Source organism: Hemitrygon akajei, chromosome 5 (assembly GCF_048418815.1).
Source record: "Hemitrygon akajei chromosome 5, sHemAka1.3, whole genome shotgun sequence".
Taxonomy (NCBI): Eukaryota; Metazoa; Chordata; class Chondrichthyes; order Myliobatiformes; family Dasyatidae; genus Hemitrygon; species Hemitrygon akajei.
This window is the reverse complement of record NC_133128.1, coordinates 21,437,085-21,459,216: the sequence shown is the minus strand read 5'-3', so window position 1 is coordinate 21,459,216 and position 22,132 is coordinate 21,437,085. Positions and strand designations below refer to the sequence as shown.

At 40.3% G+C, this 22,132-nt stretch overlaps 1 protein-coding gene across 4 annotated transcripts in view; it reads left to right on the top strand.

The window, feature by feature from the left end:
* Positions 1-22,132, top strand: part of ttc3 (tetratricopeptide repeat domain 3) — a 177,868-nt gene that overhangs the window by 75,424 nt on the left and 80,312 nt on the right. For all 4 annotated transcript variants that reach the window (XR_012098877.1, XM_073044993.1, XM_073044992.1 and 1 more), the window contains exons 27-33: positions 1,352-1,408; positions 7,013-7,101; positions 7,577-7,732; positions 9,108-10,047; positions 14,358-14,426; positions 15,518-15,667; positions 21,151-21,290. Coding sequence is in view for 3 of the 4 variants with exons in the window: in XM_073044993.1 (XP_072901094.1) it covers positions 1,352-1,408; positions 7,013-7,101; positions 7,577-7,732; positions 9,108-10,047; positions 14,358-14,426; positions 15,518-15,667; positions 21,151-21,290 (1,601 nt within the window). In the remaining variant the exon portion in view is untranslated. The remainder of the gene's footprint in view (positions 1-1,351; positions 1,409-7,012; positions 7,102-7,576; positions 7,733-9,107; positions 10,048-14,357; positions 14,427-15,517; positions 15,668-21,150; positions 21,291-22,132) is intronic.

Below are 22,132 nucleotides of genomic sequence, written 5' to 3'. Positions count from 1 at the left end.
GCACACAAAATGCTGGTGGAATGCAGCAGGCCAGGCAACATCTAAAGGGAGAAGCACTGTCAATGTTTCGGGCTGAGACCTTTCGTCAGGACTAACTGAAGGGAAAGATAGTAAGACATTTGAAAGTGGGAGGGGGAAATGCAAAATGATAGGAGAAGATCAGAGGGGGTTGGGTGAAGCTGAGAGCTGGAAAGGTGATTGGCAAAAGGGATACAGAGCTGGAGAAGGGAAAGGATCATGGGACAGGAGGCCTAGGGAGAAAGAAAGGGGGAGGGGAGCACCAGAGGGAGATGGAGAACAGGCAGAGTGATGGGCAGAGAGAGAGAAAAAAAAGAGGGTGAAAAAACTAAATATATCAGGGATGGGGTAAGAAGGGGAGGAGGGGCATTAACGGAAGTAAGAGAAGTCAATGTTCATGCCATCAGGTTGGAGGCTACCCAGCCGGTATATAAGGTGTTGTTCCTTCAATCTGAGTGTGGCTTCATCTTGACAGTAGAGGAGACCATGGACAGACATATCAGAATGGGAATGGGACGTGGAATTAAAAACGTGGCATTTAGTGAGCAGTAGTTCCGTGAGCGAAAATACTTGGTTAATGGGAGAATTCAGAGGAGAATGGGCAGACTGGTTCAAGCTGAAAGGAGGGCAGCAGTAACTCAAATAACCACACGTTAGAGCAATGGTGCACAGAAGAAAGTCTCTGAATACTCAACATGCTGAAACTGGAAGTGGATGGGTTTTATCAGCGGTAGATCACAAACATACACTCAGTGGCCACTTTATTAGGTACAGGAGATACTTATTAAAGTGCCCACTGAGTGTAGTACTTTAAAGTGGTGTAACTAAGCAATATTAGCAAGGTTCTTTCACATCAGGCAAGAGAGGCTGAATACTCCTTTCTGTAAGGCAGTTACAGTTAACAATCTGTATGACAAATGCAGCATCGGTCCACTACCTGCAGATAAACAAAGCAAATGTAGACGTCTCCAAATTCTGCTTTTATCTGAGTTCCTTTAATGCTTAAGAATAATACAACCTCAGAGATGCAACACAAAATCCAATAGCCATAATGTATTCATTTCTAGTAGTCTCTGGATTTTATCATGCCAAGACGCGTATTTTTAATAAAATAGGGCAAGGAGTGTTCTTAATGCTTAGGAATAACGAGCAGAATTTATAAACACTGGTGTATTTTTGATGTATAAAACTCTTTGTCAAAACTTGTTATACCTTTTGGAGCCCAGTTCATTAAAAGATGCCATAAGAATGATTAGTGCTTTGAGAGATGACCGTACTTAATTTCAGTGCACTCTAATGCCAGATGTTGATTGATTATCTGGTTTCCTTGCAGAATACTGGCCTTAAAAGTAAAATGCGGAACAGAAAAAAGAAGCCAAAGGATTCAAAGGTTAGTACATTTTGATCGTTGTTGGCCATCCCACCATTGCTGGTTTGTTTGAATAACTTTATGTGAATATGCCCAAGATTTTCCATTTTTCCAGCTGCCTCCACCAGCCTTTTATACTGGCTATCCTCCCGCTATTCTTTCAGTCCAGATGAAGGGTTTCAACCCAAAGTTTTGATTGTCAATTTCCCTTCCAGCTTCATTTTTCTCCATGTCCCAACATTTTAAGTATTTTTATCAATATTCTTGTAGACCAGTCACTGAAAACCATTATGTGGGTTCAGCAAGTACTTATGAAGGCAAATGGTATGTTGGTCACCTTTGTAAGACCATGACATGTAGGAGCAGAATTAGGCTATTTGGCCCATTGAGTCTGCTTCACTATTTCAGTAAGCCTGATCCATTTCCCTCTTGGCCCCAAGCTCCTGCCTTCTTCCCATATCCCTTCATGTCCTGACCAATCAAGAATCTATCAACCTCTGCCTTAAATATGCATAAAGACTTGGACTCCACAGCTGCCTGTGCCAAAGAATTCCACAGATTCACCACTCCCTGGCTAAAGAAATTCCTCCTCATCTCTGTTCTAAAAAGATGCCCCTGTATTCAGAGGCTGTGTCTTCTGGTCATAGGAAACGTCCTCTCCACATCCACTCTATCTAGGCCTTTCACCATTTGATAGGTTTCAATGAAGTCACCCTCATTCTTCTGAATTCCAGTGAATACAGGCCCAGAGCCGTCAAATGCTCTTCATATGACAAGCTATTCAATCCTGGAATCATTTTTGTGAACCTCCTTTGAACCCTCTCCAGAGTCAGCACATCCTTTCTAAGATAAGGAGCCCAAAACTGCACACAATACTCCAAGTGAGGCCTCACCAGTGCTTTATAAAGTCTCAATTTTACATCCTTGCTTTTATATTCTAGTCCTCTTGAAATGAATGCTAACATTCCATTTGCCTTCCTCACCACAGACTCAACCTGTAAATTAAACTTCAGGAAAGCCTGCACAAGGACTCCCAAGTCCCTTTCCACCTCAGTTTTTTTGTATTTTATCTCCATTTAGAAAATAGTCAACCCGTGCACTTCTTCTACCATAATGCATGACCATACACTTCCTGACACTGTATTCCAATTGACATTTCTTTGCCCATTCTCCTAATCTGTCTAAGACCTTCAGTAGCCTCTCAGCTTCCTCAAAACTACCTGCCCCTCCACCTATCTTCATATCATCTGCAAACATTGCAGCTAGCCATCAATTACATTATCCATCATTGGTCTCAACATAGGCCTCTGTGGAACACCACCAGCAACTGGCAGTCAACCAGAGAAGGCTTTTCAAAAGTCCTCTGAAAATCCAAATACACAATATCAACTGATTTTCCTTTGTCTATCCTGCAAGGTTATTTCTTCAAAGAATTCCAACAGATCTGTCAGGCAAGATTTTCCTTTGAGGAAACCACCATGCTGACTACAGTCAATTTTATCATGTGCCTTTAAGTACCCTGAGACTTAATCCCAGATATAATCTTTGTAAGAGGACCTTCACTGAGTAGTAAAAATTGTCTTACTACAATTATATGAGGCTTTAGTGAAGCAAATATTCATTAGGTAGATTCTAGTGATTGTAAGTCCATAAGACACAGGAGCAGAATTAGGCCATTTGGCCTTTTGAGCGTGCTCCACCATTCAGTCATGTCTGATTTATGATTTATTCTGAATCCCATTCTTCTGCCTTCTTCCAGTAACCCAATAACCTTTGATGCCCTTATTAATCAATTAGCTATCTAACTATTCTTTAAATATATTCATTGACGGCCTCTACATCGCCTGGTGCAGTGAATTCCACAGATACACCTCACTCCAGCTAAAGAAGTACCTCCTCATCTCTGTTCTAAAGGGATGTCCTTTTATTCTGAGACTATGCTCTCTGGTGCTAGACTCTTCCATTATTGGAACATTTGGAACATCCTCTTCCTGTCCACTCTATCCAGGTTTTTGAATATTCAGCAGGTTTCAATGAGCCCTCCCGCCATTCCTCCAATGTCCATCAAGTACAGGTCCAAGAGCTATCAAACATTCCTCATATATTAACCCTTTCATCCCCAAGATCATTCCCATAAAAATCCTCTGGACCCTCTCCAATGTTTGGAATCCCTTAACTGGGAACATCCCTTCTCAGATAAGGGGCCCAAAACTCCTCAGAATTCTCCAAATGAAGTCTGGCCAATGCCTTATAAAGCCTCAAAATTACATCCTTGCTTTTAAATTCTAGTCCTCTTGAAATGAATGTTAGAATTGTGTTTGCCTTCCTTACTACCGACTTAACTTGCAAGTTGGCCTTTAAGGAATTGTGCACTAGGACTCCCAAGTCCCTTTGCACCTCTGATTTCTGAATTCACTCCCCATTTAGAAAATAGTGTAACACTTACCCAAAAGGCTGGTATATGTCTAGGGGAAAAGGAGATCCAGCCACACACCAACCCACCTCCCGTACACACAGGTGCTGTGAGAATCGAGTTTATGCTTTGCGTCGCCCACAGTATCAACTTCACACCAAATACCGTTATGAAATACACTTTAAAGAGTTTACTAACATTAACTAAAGAAGTATTAGGCAATACAATATATATATATACAAGGAAAGAAAAAACAAAAGGCGCCAACTTATCAAAGTTCAGTGTAGTGCACATCGTAGGAGCTCAATCAACGAACCATCCGCCCGCCACATCGTCGCACCTGAGACCACCCCGGTGGTCTTACGAGCAGTCCAGCGCACGTCCACCTTCCTCGTCCGTCTTCCTCCCGACTCTCTTCACAACCAAAAGCCAGCGAAAACCCCTCCCCCAAGTTCCCAGCCTCACAAAACACAATAACATTCCCCATTGATTAACAAATGAATACAATTACCATATCAGCCATTCTAAAGCGAAACAACGGCGAGAGAAACACTTATCAGACAAAGAAGCATTCCTACTCGTAACAAACCAAAGAAGCCATTTTGAGTAACATACACAGGACATTGTACAATAGTTTATGCCTTTATTCCTTTTACCAAAGTACACGACTCTGTACTTCCCTATAGTATGCTTTGCTCATTCTTCCAATCTGTCAGGTCTCTGTGCAGACTCCCTGCTATGTCAACACTACCTCTCTCTCCATTTACTGATGGCCACAAAGCCATCAATTTGATCATCCAGATCATTAACACATAAAGTAAAAAGTGGCAGATCCAAAGTAAAGTACAAAGTGAAAATTTATTATCAGAGTATTACATGTCACCACATACAACCCTGAGATCCTTTTTCCTGCGGGCATGGTTAGTAAATCTGTAGAACAGTAACTAAACAGAATCAATAAACAACAAACTGCAAATGCAGTATAAGTAAATAACAATAAATAATGAGTATGAAATAACAAGATAAAGAGTCCTAAAAGTGAAGCAGTTGGTTGTGGGAGCATCAGAAATAGAATGAGTGTAATTATCTCCTTTTGTTCAAAAAGCCTGATGGTTGAGGGGTAGTAACTGTCCTTGAACCTGGTGGTGAGAGTCCTGAGGCACTTGTACCAATACCATCCTCTGAGGAACACCACTAGTCACCGGCAGCCAACCTTTATTCCCACTCTGCTTTCTGCTAGTCAGCCAATCCTCTCTCCATGCTAGTACCTTTCCTGTAATACCATGCTGAATTTGACTCCCCTTATCAGCCAAAATTGCCTTGTTTAATAGCCTCGTGCATTATACCTTGTCAAAGGTCATTTGAAACTCCCAAGAAAAACAACATCTACTGACTCTTCTTTCTCTATCCTACTTAATACTTCCTCAAAAAAGTCTTAACAAATTTGTAAGGCAAGATAAGGTCTCCACTTAGCAAAACCATGCTGACTTCAGCTTATTTTACTGTGTGCTCCCAAGCACCATGGAGCCTCATCCTTAATAGTGGATTCTAAAATCTTACAATCACAAATGTCAGGCTAACTGGTCTATAGTTTATTATGTTTTCTCTCCCTCCCTTCTTAAAGAGTAGAATAATATTTACAATTTTCCAGTCCGGTGGAACCATTCCTGACTCTAGTAATCAATGAAAGGTCAATACTAATGTCTCTACAGTCTCTTCAGATACCTCTTTCAGAACCCTTGGGTGTAATCTTTATGGTCCTGGTAACTTAACTACCTTAAGGCTTTTTATCTTCCCAAGTACTTTCTCCTTAGTAGTAATGACTACACTCACTTCTGCCCATGATTCTCTTGAATTTCTGGCATGTTGCTGGTGTCTTCCACACTGAAGACTGATATAAAATACTTATTCATTCGGTTCATCTATTTTATCTTGGTTCTCCATTACTACATTCAGCGTCCAATGTCTACCTCTGCCTTTCTTTTACTCTTTACATATCTGGAGAAACATTTTGTATTTAGTTTTATATTACTAGCTATCTTCATATTTCATCTTTTCTCTTTACTGCTTTTTAGTTGCCTTCTTCTGTTGTCTTTTTTTTTTAATTTCCTATCATCTAGCAACCTGTACTTCCTAATTTTTGCAATATTATATGCCCTCTCTTTTGCTTTTATGCTGTCTTTGATTTCCCTCATCAGCCAAAATGTCTTCTCCTGTCTTTAGAGTACTGCTGATTCTTAAGGATTGAAGTGATCCTGCATCTTGTGAATTACTCCCAGAAAGCTCCTGCCACTGTTGCTTCACCGTTTTCCTTGCTAGTGTTCCCTTCCCATCAGCTTTGGCCATTGTAGTTGGATTTACTCCGCTAATACAGATGCATCTGATTTTGATCATGCCACATAAAGAAAGTTTGAGTATTATAGGCATGTATTATCTAGAATTTAAAAGAATGAAAGATTTCAATGACAGTGGGAATTTTTTTTGCAAAGCTTTACAGGCTGGATGCTTCCCTTAGATGACAAATCTCGATCCAGTGCTCATAGACTTGATGACCAATTAGAACTGAGACTGAGGGTGGTGAATCTTTGGAATTCTTTACTGAGAGCATTGTGAAAGCTCTTGAGTTCCTTCAAAACAGAGATGGTAGATTGCTGCAGATTAAGAGACATGAGATATGGGGATAGTGTGGGGAAGTGTCATTGAGGTAGATCAGCTATGCTCTTCAATATGGTGTGGATAGTCAGAGGCTTTTTCCCAGGGCTGCAATGGTTGCCACAAGAGGATGCAGGTTTAAGGTGCTGGGGAGTAGATAGAGAGGAGATGTCAGGGATGTCAAGTTTTTTTACACAGAGAGCGGTGAGTGCGTGGAATGGGCTGCCAGCAACAGTAGTGGAGACGGATATGATAGGGTCTTTTAAGAGACTTTTTGTTAGGTACATGGAGCTTAGAAAAATAGAGGGTTTATGGGGAAGTCTAGTCATTTCTAAGGTAGGGACATGTTCGGCACAACTTTGTGGGCCGAAGGGCCTGTATTGTGCTGTAGGTTTTCCATGTTTCTATGAGCAGAATGGGTTCACAGGGAAAATTACCTATTACTAATTCTCATGTTATTTAAAAACAAATTTGTATTGCTGTAATGTTTGTATTTATATGGGTTTTGTTCATGTATGTTTATGTCTTTATGGAAGCACTGAAACCTTTTGAATTCACAGTCTGTGATCCTTCTGCCTGGGATGTTTGGAAGTGGAGCTCGTGAAGAGGATGATGATGATGATGAAGTAAACTCAAATGAAAGCAACCTGTAAGTATACCCAAATTCCCTTTTGAGGCACTTAAATAGCACCTTGAGGAATGAGCATGAGCTGATTGAAAGAGCATGATTGTCACCAGAAATTTGGTACAAGAATAAAGTACTAGAATAAATCATGTATGATATATGTGCAACACATAAGTGGCAACTCTCTGCACTATTTCTGAAATTTGTTTCTATGTAGGTAAATTGTATTGAATGTCAGAAGCTAATTTCAGTGCAGCCATTCTTGTATTGTGCATTGTAGTTAAGGACAAATTTTTATGCCTTTTATTTCAAGTGGATCATAGGATTGTGGGGTGTGGGTTTAAATATATATTTCCAGTGCATATAATGTGGAATTTCACCATTGGATTTTGTAGAAACGATACTGAAAATGAACTGGTGTATGATTATTTCTCTCTACTTGTATCCTAATGACACTGTAGCTGGTATATTAATCTGTGCCAATGTTTCTTTCCAATAGAGTGCACATGAACTCCATGGATTTTTTTGCAGTACCAGATTATCTGAGTCAGCAAATCCAGACGTTTGAACAATTCTACACTGGTAGTTCAGATAGTAGTAATTATCAGCAACTTCTCAACAATAATCCAGACCCAGCACGTGAAAGTTTATATGAGTAAGCATTATTTTATTTAACCACACCTTAGATGGAGGTGACAGTTACAGAATTGCTAAGAAGAGGTACTATTTTAAAAGTAAAACAATCTTTTTTCTTTAGCTCAGTTGAGAATTTTATCAGGTACAGTTGTGGTTAGTATGACGGTATTACAGCTTGGGGTGTCGGAGATCTGAGTTCAATTCTGACGCTGTCTCTTAGGAGTTTGTACGTTCTCCCTGTGACTGTGTGAGTTTCCTACAGATGCTCTGGTTTCCTCCCACAGTCACAAGACATACTGGTTAGTAGGTTAGTTGGTCATTGGAAATTGTCCTGTGATTAGGCTAGGGTTAAACAAGTGAGTTGTTGGGCGACAGGGCTCATTGGGCCAGAAGGGCCTGTACCACACTGTATTTCTAAATAAATATAGTCAGTGTCTAAACTGGAAATAGTCTAGGAGAAAGAGCACAAATTCAAATGGTAACAGGAATAGGCCATTCAGACTCTTAAGTTGTGTGCTGCCATTCTTTCAGATCTTGGATTAACAATACCTCAAGTTCATTCATTTGCCTTTGATCCACTTTGCTTCATACCCTTTTCTAAAAATCTATTCACTCACTCGCTTAATGGAGATGAAATCTTGATCACCATTTGGGAATATAGAATATGAAATCATAAGACATAAGAACAGAATTAGGCTGTTTGTCCTATCGAGACCTGCTCCACCATTCAATCACGACTGATCCGTTTTCCCTTCCTCGAGCCCATTCCCTAGCCTTCTCCCTTTGATGTCATACCCAATCAAGAACCTGTCAATCTCCGCCTTAAATATACCCTATGACTAGCCTCCACAATTGCATGTGGTAACAAATTCCACAAATTCACCACCCTCTGGCTAAAGAAATTTCTCCAACCCTCTGTTTTAAATGGACACCCTTCAATCCTGAGGCTGGGCCCTTGTTTTAGACTCCCCCACCAGGGGAAACATCCCACATCTACTCTGTCTAGGCCATTCAACATTCAAAAGGTTTCCATGAGGTCCCCCCTCAACCTGCTGAATTCCAGCAAGTACAGACCCAGAGGTGAAATGCATTTACATTGTCGTAAAGGGGGAGAAAACAGAAAATGCTGGAAATCGAGACAAAAGGGTAAAATCTGGAAATGTGCCTTAAGTCAGTTGATACTTAGAGAAGAATCTTGGTACATTGTAATTGGAATAAATGAGAACTCTTAAGATGAGAAATTAGCTCTGACGGAGTCCCACCTGAAATAACCTATATTTTGACCAGTGACATTTTGTTCAGTTCCAACAGTTATCGCACAGTTACAAACAATTTAATACTTAAGGCAAATGTTACAATGTCTTTTTCCCCCACTCCATTCTCATTTTTCCTAGTTACTTTGCCCAAATTCTGAGAGAACATGGCCCAATGGAAATTGACAACCCGTTGTTGGTTGGCGAGTTTGAAGACTTCCCACCAGAGACTCAAGAGCTGGTGCAAAACACGGGTGGTTTGAAATCATTTCTTATGGAGTCATTGCGATTTGTGCTGAATAACAACTTGGTTGGACTCATGAAGCATGCAGAGGAATTGGAGAGTTTGGTCATAAATGATAAAGCAGCAACCAGGAGCACAGAAACATCAGAGACAAACTCAGCTGAAACTTCTGTTGAAAGCTCAAGACCAGTAGTTCATCTCAATCCTGCTGCAAAAGAATTTAAACCAGTATCTTACTATTCATCCATATTGGCGTCAAATATAAGTTCATCAAGCGAATCACAAAATAATCAATATTTTCTTTATAGTAGTGATCTGGGAGGTGATAGTTCAACAGGTGATGGATATATACAAATTAATCCTTATTCTGATGTGAGTCAAAAGATTTATAAATCAGCCATCATATCAGAACATAATGTGAAGACTGGAGATGCAATGGCTGATCATTACTTGAGTGTTTCTGAATGTACAGCAGGTTTTGATCCAACTTTCTGTGGTGATCCATCATCCAGTACTGTGCACACTGATATAACACAAGTAATCCCAGCGTTTTCTGTACACCAATCAAACCTACCAGTTCCTAATTATAATTATCAGTTTCATTCTCTCAATCCTGATAGAGGGAGTGATCCTATAATAAATGAAATGGAAAGTATGAATCTTCCATCTGGTAGTACTAATACAACGGGAGTAAGCATGCTTAAGGTGGTGCCTCACAGCAATTCCACAACAGAAAGTTCTGTTGGAGCATCAGACAAGATGAATATGGAATACAATTATAATAATAAAAAGCTTGAAAATAAACAATGCCCATTACTAAGGACCATTGGAGTACAGGTAAGGAGGAACACTTGTAGATTTTGTGTATATTATGTAACTTTTAAAATAGTCTAAAAATATTGAACATGATTTGTGGAAACAGAAAAATCACTCAAACAACTGTCTACATTCAGCCTTCATAAAGAGAGAGATGTTAACAATAAAACATTGTGTATTTGTACTAGAGGTTGAGAGGTTGTAGGAGTTGTTTAAAGTTTATTGATTATACTTCATTTAATAACGATGGGAGTCATTTCAATAGTGGGTAAATAAGCAGATATTCCTAATAGGAAGTGGTTCAAGAATTGGGAAGCTAATTTAACATTTTGGGTTAAAGATACAGTAGAGCAGTGGTTCCCAACCTTTTCTATGCCCCACACCCCTAGGAAATGTTTGATTAATGTTTGCACCCCCTACAAAAGTAATATCACATTTGAAGATGAAAAAGTCTAATTTCTAATTTTTGAACCACATACAATACTGCGGGTGAACAAATTGAACTTTAAAAAATAAGCTTTTTAACTCAGTGCATAAAATGCAAATATAAATTGAGCAATTAGATTCTAATTTATTCAGAAAAAATTGTAAACAGTAAAATCAATCCCAATTGTGAACATAAAATTCAATGACTTCTTTTCTCCTGGTTCTCATTCATGATTTTGTCAAAGCGTGGAACTTTCTTGCTGACTGCAATCCACAGGTCTGCCTGTGGATTCAGGTGATTCCTAGATTTTCTCTTGATTGACAAAAGAGAACTGAATCCAGATTCACACAAGTATGTTGTTGCAAATGGAATGAGGACACAAAGTGCTTTTCCAACAAGTCTTGAGAACATATCCAGTGCTGCACACCAAAACTCCTCCAAAGTCTTGCTTTCAAATTGCATTTCAAGAACTCGATTTGTCCTCAAATCAATAAGATCTTCCTTTAGTTCTTCATCACCTGACATTTTCTCCAAATTGTAGGAACATGGATTCATAATCCATTGTTCTGAAATCTTCAGGTCTCCAGCAGCAAAATATCCATCAAACAATTCTGACAGCATTTCCAAATGAGCGGGCAATTTCTTCACACACAGTAGGAGTTATGGACCCAGCATCATCAACCATCTCTTCTAGTGAAGAAAAACTTGAGAGACTGCCTCTTTCCATCCTTCGACAACAAAGACATAACTTTTCTTTGAAGGCATTCAACTTTTCACAAGCCTTCAATATGTTTATCCCTTTTCCTTGAAGAGAAACACTCAGGTCATTCCTATGAGTGAAAATGTCAGCTAAGTAAGCCAGCATTTGGGCGAATTCCTGTGATTCCGTTGTCCCAACCAGATCACATTCACGCTTCTCCAGAAAAACTTTGATTTCTTCCCGCTGTTCAAAGAAGTGGGTTAAAGCTTGTCCTCGTGACAACCAACGGACTTTTGTGTGGAAAAGCAAAACTGAATGCTCACTTCCCAGATCCTCACAAAATGATTTGAAGATGCAATGGTTCAAAGCACGCCCCCTGATCCAGTTGATGATCTTCACACAAGTATCAAGGACTTCCTTCAAATTTGGAGGCAATGTTTTTGATGCCAAAGCATGCTGATGAAGAAAACAATGGGTAACTTGCAAGTCTGGAATCTCCTTTTTCATCAATACAGAAAAGCCAGATTTATTAACAAGCATTGCAGGTGCCCCATCAGTGCACACAGAACCAATGACTTTGATATCTAAATCATGTTTGGCAAAGAAGTCTTTCACTAGCTGCATCACATCCTTTGCAGTTGTTTTTGTTTCCAGATCTTTACAAAACAGGAAATCTTCCTTCACAGCACCATCATTGACATACCTCACTAATGTGATGAGTTGACTACAACTGGAGACATCAGTTGACTCATCCAACTGAATAGAGATTTTAAGAGGACTAGCTCTGACATCTGAGATGACTTAGTCCAAAATATCTTCACTCAAATCACTGATTCGGTTGTGAATGACATTATTTGATAGGAGCACCTGTTCAAAATTTTTTTCTTGCTTCTTTGCCTAGGATAATTGTTGCCATTTCCAGTGTACATGGCTTGATGAGATCTTCCGCAATTGTATGGGTCTTCTTGGATTTGGCCACTTTATATGCCACTTGGTATGAAGCAAGAAGTAGTGGTTTTTTTCAACAGAAACGAAACCTAATTTTGGAAGAGTTCCTTGTGAATCAAAACGAGCTCTTGATTTTCAGTGACCCAACATCATGTCCTTCAACATCAGCTCTGCCATGCTTGTTCTTGAAGTGCTCTTGAAGCTCAGATGGCTTCAGATTTGAGTTGGAAAACACAACGCTACAAAGAATGCACTGGGGTTTTTGCAAGCCATCATTTCCTGTTGTGCAAGTGAAACCAAAGCACACATAGTCATCATTCCATTTCCTTCTTTTTGACATGATGAAGGGTTAAGGATAAAGAGAAAAATATGAGCTAATATGAGAAAAACTATCTGACTAAGTCAGGGATGAACGCTTTACTCAACCAGACACGCTTAAAGCAAAGTATCGCGAGAAATACGCTTTTGAATATTATATTACGATATTATCCGCGGTTACGCCAAGATAAATCATCAGGTGGAAATGCTACGGGGACGCGACGCGACTTATTAGGCTACTCTCTACTGAATTTACACACCTATTTCCGATGATTACCGGAGATATAAACTCCCATCACACGATTCAAAGTCCTTGGTGTTAACAATGATACCTCCTCAACTAACACAATTCAAAATTATCAACGATTCAAGAAAAAAACCTTTTAAAAGATAAAAAACCTTTGAAATTCAAACAACAACACACACAAAATGCTGGTGGAACACAGCAGGCCAGGCAGCATCTGTAGGGAGAAGCGCTGTCGACGTTTCGGCCCGAAACGTCAACAGCGCTTCTCCCTATAAATGCTGTCTGGCCTGCTGTGTTCCACCAGCATTTTGTGTGTGTTGTTGTTTGAATTTACAGCATCTGCAGATTTCCTCTTGTTTGAAATTCAAAAACTTCTTTAGTGCATTTAGACAAATACAAATGAATGACTTCAGCTGCTTTTTATCAAAATGCGGCTTTTTAAAAAGTTATAATTGAATAATTTACCTACTGTCTGTGGGTTTGGTTTTAACGCGAAGTTGTTCCTCGATGGTTGATTCGGGATGTATAAAGATTTTGGCATTATGAGATGATTTTTAACTCTGAGGTGTAACCTTCTAGCTAACATTGATGAGACTCCTCAACTCTGAGGTGTAGCTTCCCAGGTAACACTGATGAGACTCCTCAGCGCTGACTCGGGCAACGGGACACTGGAGTGAATTTACGTCTCTTGACTCGGGCAGCGGGAGACTCGAGTGTGCTTGGGACAAATGTTACTACCACTTCTCAAGGCACACTGGCAGCTGGCTGAGTGATGACTCGTGACTCGTCACTCAAGGACACAAGCCACTCTTTGTCGCACCCCCTGAAATTCCATCTTGCACCCCCTGGGGGTGCAGGCATCCCAGGTTGGGAACCCCTGCAGTAGAGGGACAATGTGAGGAAAGTTTCTATCCAGCAAATATTTGGGAGCTAGCATTTGCTGCCTGTAAATGTTTGTGGAAATAGAAGTAGTTAATATCGTTATCACTGTAGACTAAAGTGTGATTTTCTTTATTGATTTATCTTATAGATGAAGAATAAAACTGAATTCAGCAGAATGTAAATTCAGTTTTGGGTGATGATGTCAAATATCAAGACATTTGGTAAAACAATTAAAATATCTGAAGGAAGATAGGCAGGATTGCAGAATACAAACGTGTTGAACTGATCAGGACATCTATCAGAAAGTCCTAATAGAACATCAAACAAGATTAATACCTTAATAAAATTCCATACAATTTGGACACCTTGCCCCAAAAAACATTTGAATACTTCTGATATTGTGGGACGAAGATTGGCTCCAAATGCTAATGATGAGCAAAGAATGAAAACTTTGAATTTCAATAGAATACCTTCCCAGCCAACTAGTAATAAATCAAGAGCCTCTCATCTCATGTTTGGGGCGTCTACTTTTAATTATTATCAAAACAAGGTGACAAGTCAGGTCGGCAAGATTCAATAGAACAGGAATAGTGATGCATTAACTTTGAAAATATGATTTCAATGATGCTATATTTGTCTATTACAATCCTGTAAATCAAGTGAGGATTGGAGAAGGTAGGGGACTTAAGCATTTTTGGAGCCTTGGAAAGGAACTTGGCCATTTATAGTGGGCAGTGTTCAGATAGAAAGCTTTACCAAAGACATTTTTCTCCAAATCACTTACCAAGTTTTTTTTTGATTAATTGCAGGTTCATCAGGAATCTTTATGTAATACCAATATCAATACTGATCCTTTTCAGCCATTTGAAAATCAACAGGTAAATGGGGAATGTAAACACTTGCATTTACATTGTGCCTTTCTCTCCCAAAGCAAATCTTGCAAGCAGTGAATTACTTCTTGATCAGGGTGTCCAGCTTGAATTTATTGAACACTAATGTTATAAATGTCCAAACAAGACTATCTTTGTTTTGATGTTGGTTATGAAGAATAGAATCTGAGAGAAGTCCCCTAATCTCCAAATTGCAATTTTAGCTCCATCTTTATTTAATATCCCAAATTAAGAATGACACCTCCAAAGTTCTTCTTTTCACTTAGTTCAGCACACAATTCGGGATTATGTACTCAGGTTTCAGAAGTGAGGCTTGACCTACCATCTACAACACTGAAGAATGTATTGCTGAGGCTTTATAAGGCATTGGTCAGACTACACTTAGAGTATTGGGAACAGTTTTGGGCCCCTTATCTAAGAAAATATCTCCTGGTATTAGGGTCCAGAGGAAGTTTACAGGAATGATTCAGAGAATGAAAGGGTAAACGTGTGAGGAGTGTTTGATGGTTTTGGCAAGTACTCACTAGAGTTTAGGAGAATGGGGGAGGTTCTCATTGAAACCTATTGAATATTGAAAGGCCTAGATAAAGTGGATGTTTTTGATAGTGGGGAACTCTAGGAGCAGAGGACACAGCCTCAGAATGGAGGAATGTAACTTTGGAACATAGATGAGGTGGAATTTAGCCAGACGGTGGTGAATATGTGGAATTCATTGTCACAGATGCCTGTGGAGGCCAAGTTATTGGGTATAGTTGAAGCAGAGGTTGATTAGTAATGGCATCTAATATTATGGGGAGAAGGCAGGAAACTGGGGTTGGAAGGGATAATAAATCAGCCAAGATTGAATGTGGAGAAGACTTAATGGATGGAATGGCCTAATTCTACTCCTATGTCTTGGGGTTTAATGAAGTGCTGCAACTGAGCTAATGCAATATAATCATTACAGTACAAAATGTACTGTATGGTATGTACAGTACAATACCAAATGAGGTATTAATGATACGGAACAAGATCCAATGCTATAAGATCTTAGAAATTTAAATCAAATCTAATAATTTGCATCTTTGTATCATCAATAGGGTGATATTTTGAGGATTGAGAAAGAACATAATGTTCTCCAGCAAAAGCTACAAGAAGCAGAAGAAAAATATAATCAGCTTGCAAATCGCAGCAAGAATGAAATTACTGCTCTTGAGGAAAAGATGTCTGAATTCATACAAAAAAATCAGGTACATGTTATTCTGTGTTTATACCTTCCTATTTGCAGTTATCTCAGTTTTGTGTTCTAAATAAATGTACCCTTCTTTCCATGCATCTTATTTATTCATTCAAAAAAAGAGGAAAGTCTGTCAATTTAAAATTGAGATCTGAAATATTGCTGCATGCTGTGCTCCTCAAAGATTGTTTCACCCCCATATTTGGGGTCATCCTTGTCAGATAGATTATGACTATAGGGTGATGTAAATAGATAGTGAATTGCATTGAAATCAATGTAAACCATCAGTTGAAAAATTTAATATGAAAAGTCGATTTGCTTTTAATACAAAAGAAGAAAATTCCAGCAGCCAGGCATTTGAAATAAAAACAAAAAATGCTGGAAATATTCAGCAGGAATATGGAACACGTCTGTAGATAGAGAAACATTTAATATTTTTAGTCAAAGGCCATAATAAGTCATAACATGCAATGTTGAAGAAAGAGGAAACATTAAAAAGAAATAGGAGTAGGAATAAGCCATTTAATCCTTCAGGCCTGCTCCATAGTTCAATTTGATTATGGTTAAACATAAACCCAATACTCTGTCCCCATTTTCTCCCCATATCCCTTAAACCATTTGGCACGAAGTATTATGTCTCTTGTAAAACTCTGTTAATCCAGTATCTTGTTGTTCAGAAATCTGCTTGAGCCAGTACTGATTCCCATGCTACCTTAAATACACTAGGGTTCTGTTTTATTTATTTAGGACAGGGGTACCCAACCTTTTTATGCCATGGACCAATACCATTAAGCAGAGGGTCCATGGACCCCACGGTGGGAACCCCTGATTAAGAGATACATCACAGCAATGGGCTCTTCAAGCCCAATGAGCCTGCATTGCCCGATTACACCTATGTGACCAATTAACCTGCTAACCCTTACATCTTTGGAATGTGGAAGGCAACCCTTGCAGAACGAGGAAAATATACAAACTCCCTACAGACGGGGGCAGAATTGAACCTGGAATGCTGGTGCTGTAATAGCATTTCACTAACTGCTAAGCTACTGTGCTGCCTGCTCTGCACTCCCTCGGGCTCTCTGGGGACCCTGTGTCCAATGCTCCCTTGAAATTCACCTGAAAAGTTTATTATACCATGCTGTAACACTTAAATTTTTAAGAAATGTAAATTAGAAGTGGGTTTGTGTATGATTTGGAATTACATACAGTAGGCCTGAAAATCTGCCAAATCTGACACCACCAAATTCCTGAGCTGTTGCATTAACAAAGTTTAACTCAATCTCCTGCCTGTCTTGTTCTCCATTAACTTGTACAGCAAAGAATTTCACAGGTTGGCCACCCCTGGATTAAGAAATTCAGGCTGGCCTGTAAGAATATCTAGTTACTGGTTCCTTTCATCTATGATGAGATTCACTGGTGCATTATTGAACAGAGGATGGTGAGGTTATTTGAGTGAATTAAGTTAAAATGTTGGCAGCTCAGTTATGCTTGCAGTCAGCAGAGCTCTTTCACGTAATCTGCAGACAAGGCCTTTTGTTTCTCGAATTGTCCCATTACCATCCTATTTTGCCTTTCTGTACTCATTTATTCTTATTCTGTCTTCCATCCTTCAACAGACCTTCCTTTTGATTCTATCTTTCCTTTGTTTTTTTTCAAACCTGAAGCTTTTCACCTGTTCAAGCTATAAATGTTTTTGTTTAGGTAGTGCCAATCTGCTGAGAAATTTAAACATTTCCTGAATTTGTGTCAGTTGTTGTCACTACCAGGGACAAGTTGTAGTGGTCGCATCTCTGGCACCGAGACTGGACCCTCAGCTCAGAAAGGAAGGAGGGAAAAGAGGAGAGCAGTAGTGATAGGGGATTTGATAGTTAGGGGAACAGGTAAGAGGTTCTGTGGGAGATGGAGAATCCCAGATGGTCTGTTGCCTCCCTGGTGCCAGGGTCCGTGATATCTCGGATCAAGTTCTCTGTATTCTCAGGAGAGAGGGTGAGCAGCCAGATGTCGTGGTCCACGTGGGGACCAATGACATAGATAGGAGTAGGGATGAGGTCCTGGAGAAGGAATAGAGGGAGTTAGGAAAGAAGTTAAAAAGCAGAACCTCAAGGGTGGTAATCTCGGGATTGCTGCTTGTGCCACGAGACAGAGAGGGTAGGAACAGGAAGTTATGACAGATGAATGTGTAGCTGAAGAGTTGGTGCAGGGGGTAGGGGTTCAGATGTCTGGATCATTGGGATCTCTTCTGGGGAAGGTCTGACCTGTACAAAAAGGATGGGCTGCACCTGAACTGGAAAGGGACCAATATCCTGGCAGGCAGGTTTGCTAGAGCTGTTGGGGAGGGTTTAAACTAGTTTGGCAGTGGGGTGGGAATCAGAATGCGAGTGCAGAGATTAGAGTAGAAGGTCAAGGGTATGATGCTATGTATTCTGAGTTGGCAGGGGACAAAACATAAATATAGCCAGTTAGAGGGGTTGAAATGTGTCTATTTCAATGCTAGGAGTATTAGGAATAAAGGGGATGGACTTAGAGCATGGATCAGTACGTGGAACTACGATGTTGTGGCTGTTACTGAAACTTGGCTGGAGGAAGGGCAGGATTGGCTGATGCAGGTACCGGGGCTTAGGTGTTCTGAAAGGAATAGGATGGGAGGTAGAAAAGAGAGGGGAGTAGCATTACTGGTCAGGGATAGTATCACGGCTATAGAAATGGAGGACGCTACAGAGGGAGTGTCCACTGAGTCAGTCTGGGTGGAAGTCAGAAATAGGAAGGGATCAATCACTGTGCTGGGAGTAGTCTATAGGCCCCCAAATAGCCCTCGGGACATCGAGGAGCAGATAAGCAGGCAGATTTTAGAATGGTGCAGGAAATACAGGGTAGTAGTTATGGGTGATTTCAACTTCCCTCATATTGACTGGCACCTCCTGAGTGCAAGGGGGATAGATGGGGCTGAATTTGTCAGGTGTGTTCAAGAAGGATTCCTGAAACAGTATGTGGACCAGCCGACGAGAGGAGAGGCCATACTGGATCTAGTTCTGGGTAATGAACCTGGTCATGTGGCAGACCTCTTGGTGGGGGAGCATTTTGGTGAGAGTGACCACAACTCCCTTAGCTTCAGCATAGCTATGGAAAAGGATAAAAACAGACAAAATGGGAAAGTGCTTAACTGGGGAAGGGCTAACTATGAAGGGATGAGGCAGGAACTAACAAGAATAAATTGGAAATAGTAGTTCAAGGGTGAAAGCACAGAAGTAATGTGGAGGAAGTTTAGGGACCACTTGTACTGGGTTCAGGATAGGTTTGTCCCACTGAGACAAGGAAAACATGGTGGGGAAGGGGGAACTGTGGCTGACAAAACACGAGGCAACTTGTCAAGAGGAAGAAGGAAGCATATGTTAGATATAAGAAGCAGGAAGGGCTCATGAGAAATATAGGGTAGTCAGGAAGGAGCTTAAGAAAGGACTTAGGACAGCTCAAAGGGGGCACGAGGTGGCTTTGGCATGTAGGATTAAGGAGAACCCCAAGGTGTTCTATGTGTTCTATGTGAAGAACAGAAGGATGACAAGAATGAAGGTGGGGCTGCTAAAGGATAAAGAAGACAACATGTGCCTGGAGGCAGAGGAGGTTGGGGAGGTCCAAAATGAATACTTTGCTTCAGTATTCACAAGTGAAAAGGACCTTGATCATAGTGAGGTCAAAATAGAAAGGCCTGTGTGCTAGACAATGTGGAGATTAAGGAAGAAGAAGTGTTGGATCTTCTTAAAAACATCAAGATTGGTAAATCCCCTGGGCCAGATGTGATATACCTCGGTTTGCTGTGGGGACTGAGAGAAGAGATCGCTGGAACAGTAGCTATGATCTTTGAATCTTCTTTGGCTGCAGGGGAGGTGCCGGAGGATCGGAGAATAGCAAATGTAGTTCCCTTGTTTAAAAAACGTAATAGGGAGAATCCTGGGAACTATAGACCGGTGAGTCTTACGTCAGTAGTCTGCAAACTATTGGAAAGGATTCTTAAGGATAGGATCTACGAGCACTTGGAGAAGTACAATCTACTCAAGGATAGTCAACATGGCTTTGTGAAGGGAAGGTCATGCCTCATGAGCCTAATTGAGTTTTTTGAAGAGGTAACAAAAGAAATTGATGAGGGTAGGACAGTAGATGTGGTCTACATGGATTTTAGCAAGGTATTTGACAAGGTCCCCACGAGAGACTCATTCGGAAAGTCAGGAGGCATGGGATCAGGGGAACCTTGGCTGTTTGGATAAAAATTTGGCTTACAGGAAGAAAGCAGAGGGTAGTAGTGGAAGGACAGTATTCTGCCTGGAGGTCGGTGACTACTGGAGTGCCGCAAGGATCTGTCCTGGGACCCCTGCTCTTTGTGATTTTTATAAATGACCTGGATGAAGAGGCAGAAGGATGGGTGAGTAAGTTTGTGGATGACACAAACATTGGAGGAGTTGTGGATGGAGCTGTAGGTTGTCAAAGGTTACAAGAGGATATAGACAGGATGCAGAGTTGGGCAGAAAAGTGGCAGATGGAGTTCAATCCGGATAAGTGTGAAGTGATGCATTTTGTAAGGACAAACCAGAAGGCTGAGTACAGGGTTAATGGTCAGTTACTTAAGAGAGTAGGTGAACAGAGAGACCTTGGGGTTCAAATCCATACATCCCTCATGGTCATTGCACAGGTTGATAGGATAGCTAAGAAGGCCTACGGGATGCTAGGCTTCACTAATGGGGGATTGAGTTCAAGAGTAGAGAGATCATGTTGCAACTCTACAAATCTCTGGTGAGACCACACTTAGAGTATTATGTTCAGTTCTGGTCACCTCATAGAAAGGATGTTGAAGCTATGGAGAGGGTGCAGAGGAGATTTACCAGGATGTTGCCTGGATTGGAAAACAAGTCTTATGAGGCAAGGTTAGCAGAGCTGGGACTTTTCTCTTTGGAGCATAGAAGGATGAGAGGGAATTTGATAGAGGTCTACAAGATTATGAGAGACATAGATAGGGTGGATAGCCAGTACCTGTTTCCCAGGGCACGAATAGCAAACAGCAGAGGGCATACTTACAAAGTTAAAGGAGGGAAGTTTAGGGGAGACATCGGGTAAGTTTTTTACACAGAGGGTTGTGGATGTCTGGAATTACTTGCCAAGGTTGTTGGTGGAGGCTAAAACATTAGGAGTATTTAAGAGCCTCTCAGACAGGCACATGGATGAAGAAAAATAGAGGGTTATGGGGTAGTGTGGGTTTAATATTTTTTTAAGGAATATATGGTTCGGCATAACATCTTGAGCCGAAGAGCCTGTACTGTGCTATAGTATCTAGTGTCTAGTGTTTTATCACTTGAACTCTTAAAAATCTATCTATGCATGCAATAGCATGAACATGGCTGTGAAAATGCTGTTAATCTGCAAACAAAATTAATTTCTCCTTCATCTGTCATGCATGCTGAAATGGTAGCATGTTGGAACTTCAGTAAATTGTACATCCTGTCTGTGCAGCTATTAAAATCTGAGCTTGACTCAGTTCGACATGTCTTGGAGACTGAAATTAAGAAGAGTCAGCAGGAGAAGCGAGAAAATAATGAAACCTTAAAAAAACTCAGATCAGAAGTGAAATCTCTTGCTGAGCTGAATCAAATGTAAGTAAAATTAGAATCAGGATTTACCTGAGTCGCATGCATGTTTCTGACCCAAAGTCCTAAAGTACTCAGAATCCATGTGATTTATCTGTGTGAATGAGGGGTTAAGGGTTTAACATTGGGCCAGTCTGTCTGTCCAGTACAACAGCGCTTGCATTAGTTTCTAGTCAAAAAGTGGTTGGATCGGCAAAGTCTTCTGACAGTCACCAGCCTGCAAATTGCAAAGAGAGGGAGTAGGCAATCAATTCAGGTGAAAGTGAATTTCACTGACATGCCATGTGTGGGTTCCAAATTTGACAATAATCTCTGAAGTTGAAGTTACATTGTAGTGCAGTGAGGTGGTTGAACATCAGCACTGATGTTATAAAATCAAAATAATTGAAACTGGGCAGAAAATAGAGGGCTTTGCAGTAGGGACATTCTGGGCAACTTCTAGATTAGGTTACATGGTCAGCACAACATTGTAGGCTGAAGGGCCTGTAATGTGCTGTTGGTTTTCTATGTCTCTATGTTTCTAAATAGCAACAATTTGAAGAACATATCTAAAGAATGATTATCATTTTTGCCTTCAAGAGACAATTAGATCTTATTCCAATGAAAAGAAACAATATATACTGTTGATCTTTTAAGTGGTCAGGGATAGACCTATTAGGTCAAGTTAGTCAATTGAGTTGGTTATTATTGATTTATTATTGTCACATGTTCCGAGATACAGTAAAAAGCTTGTCTAGCATACTGTTCATACAAATCAATTCATTACAAAGTACATGGAAGTAGAACAAGGTAAAACAATAACATAAAACAATCAATTGCAACAGCTGCAGAGAAAATGCTGTGCAAGA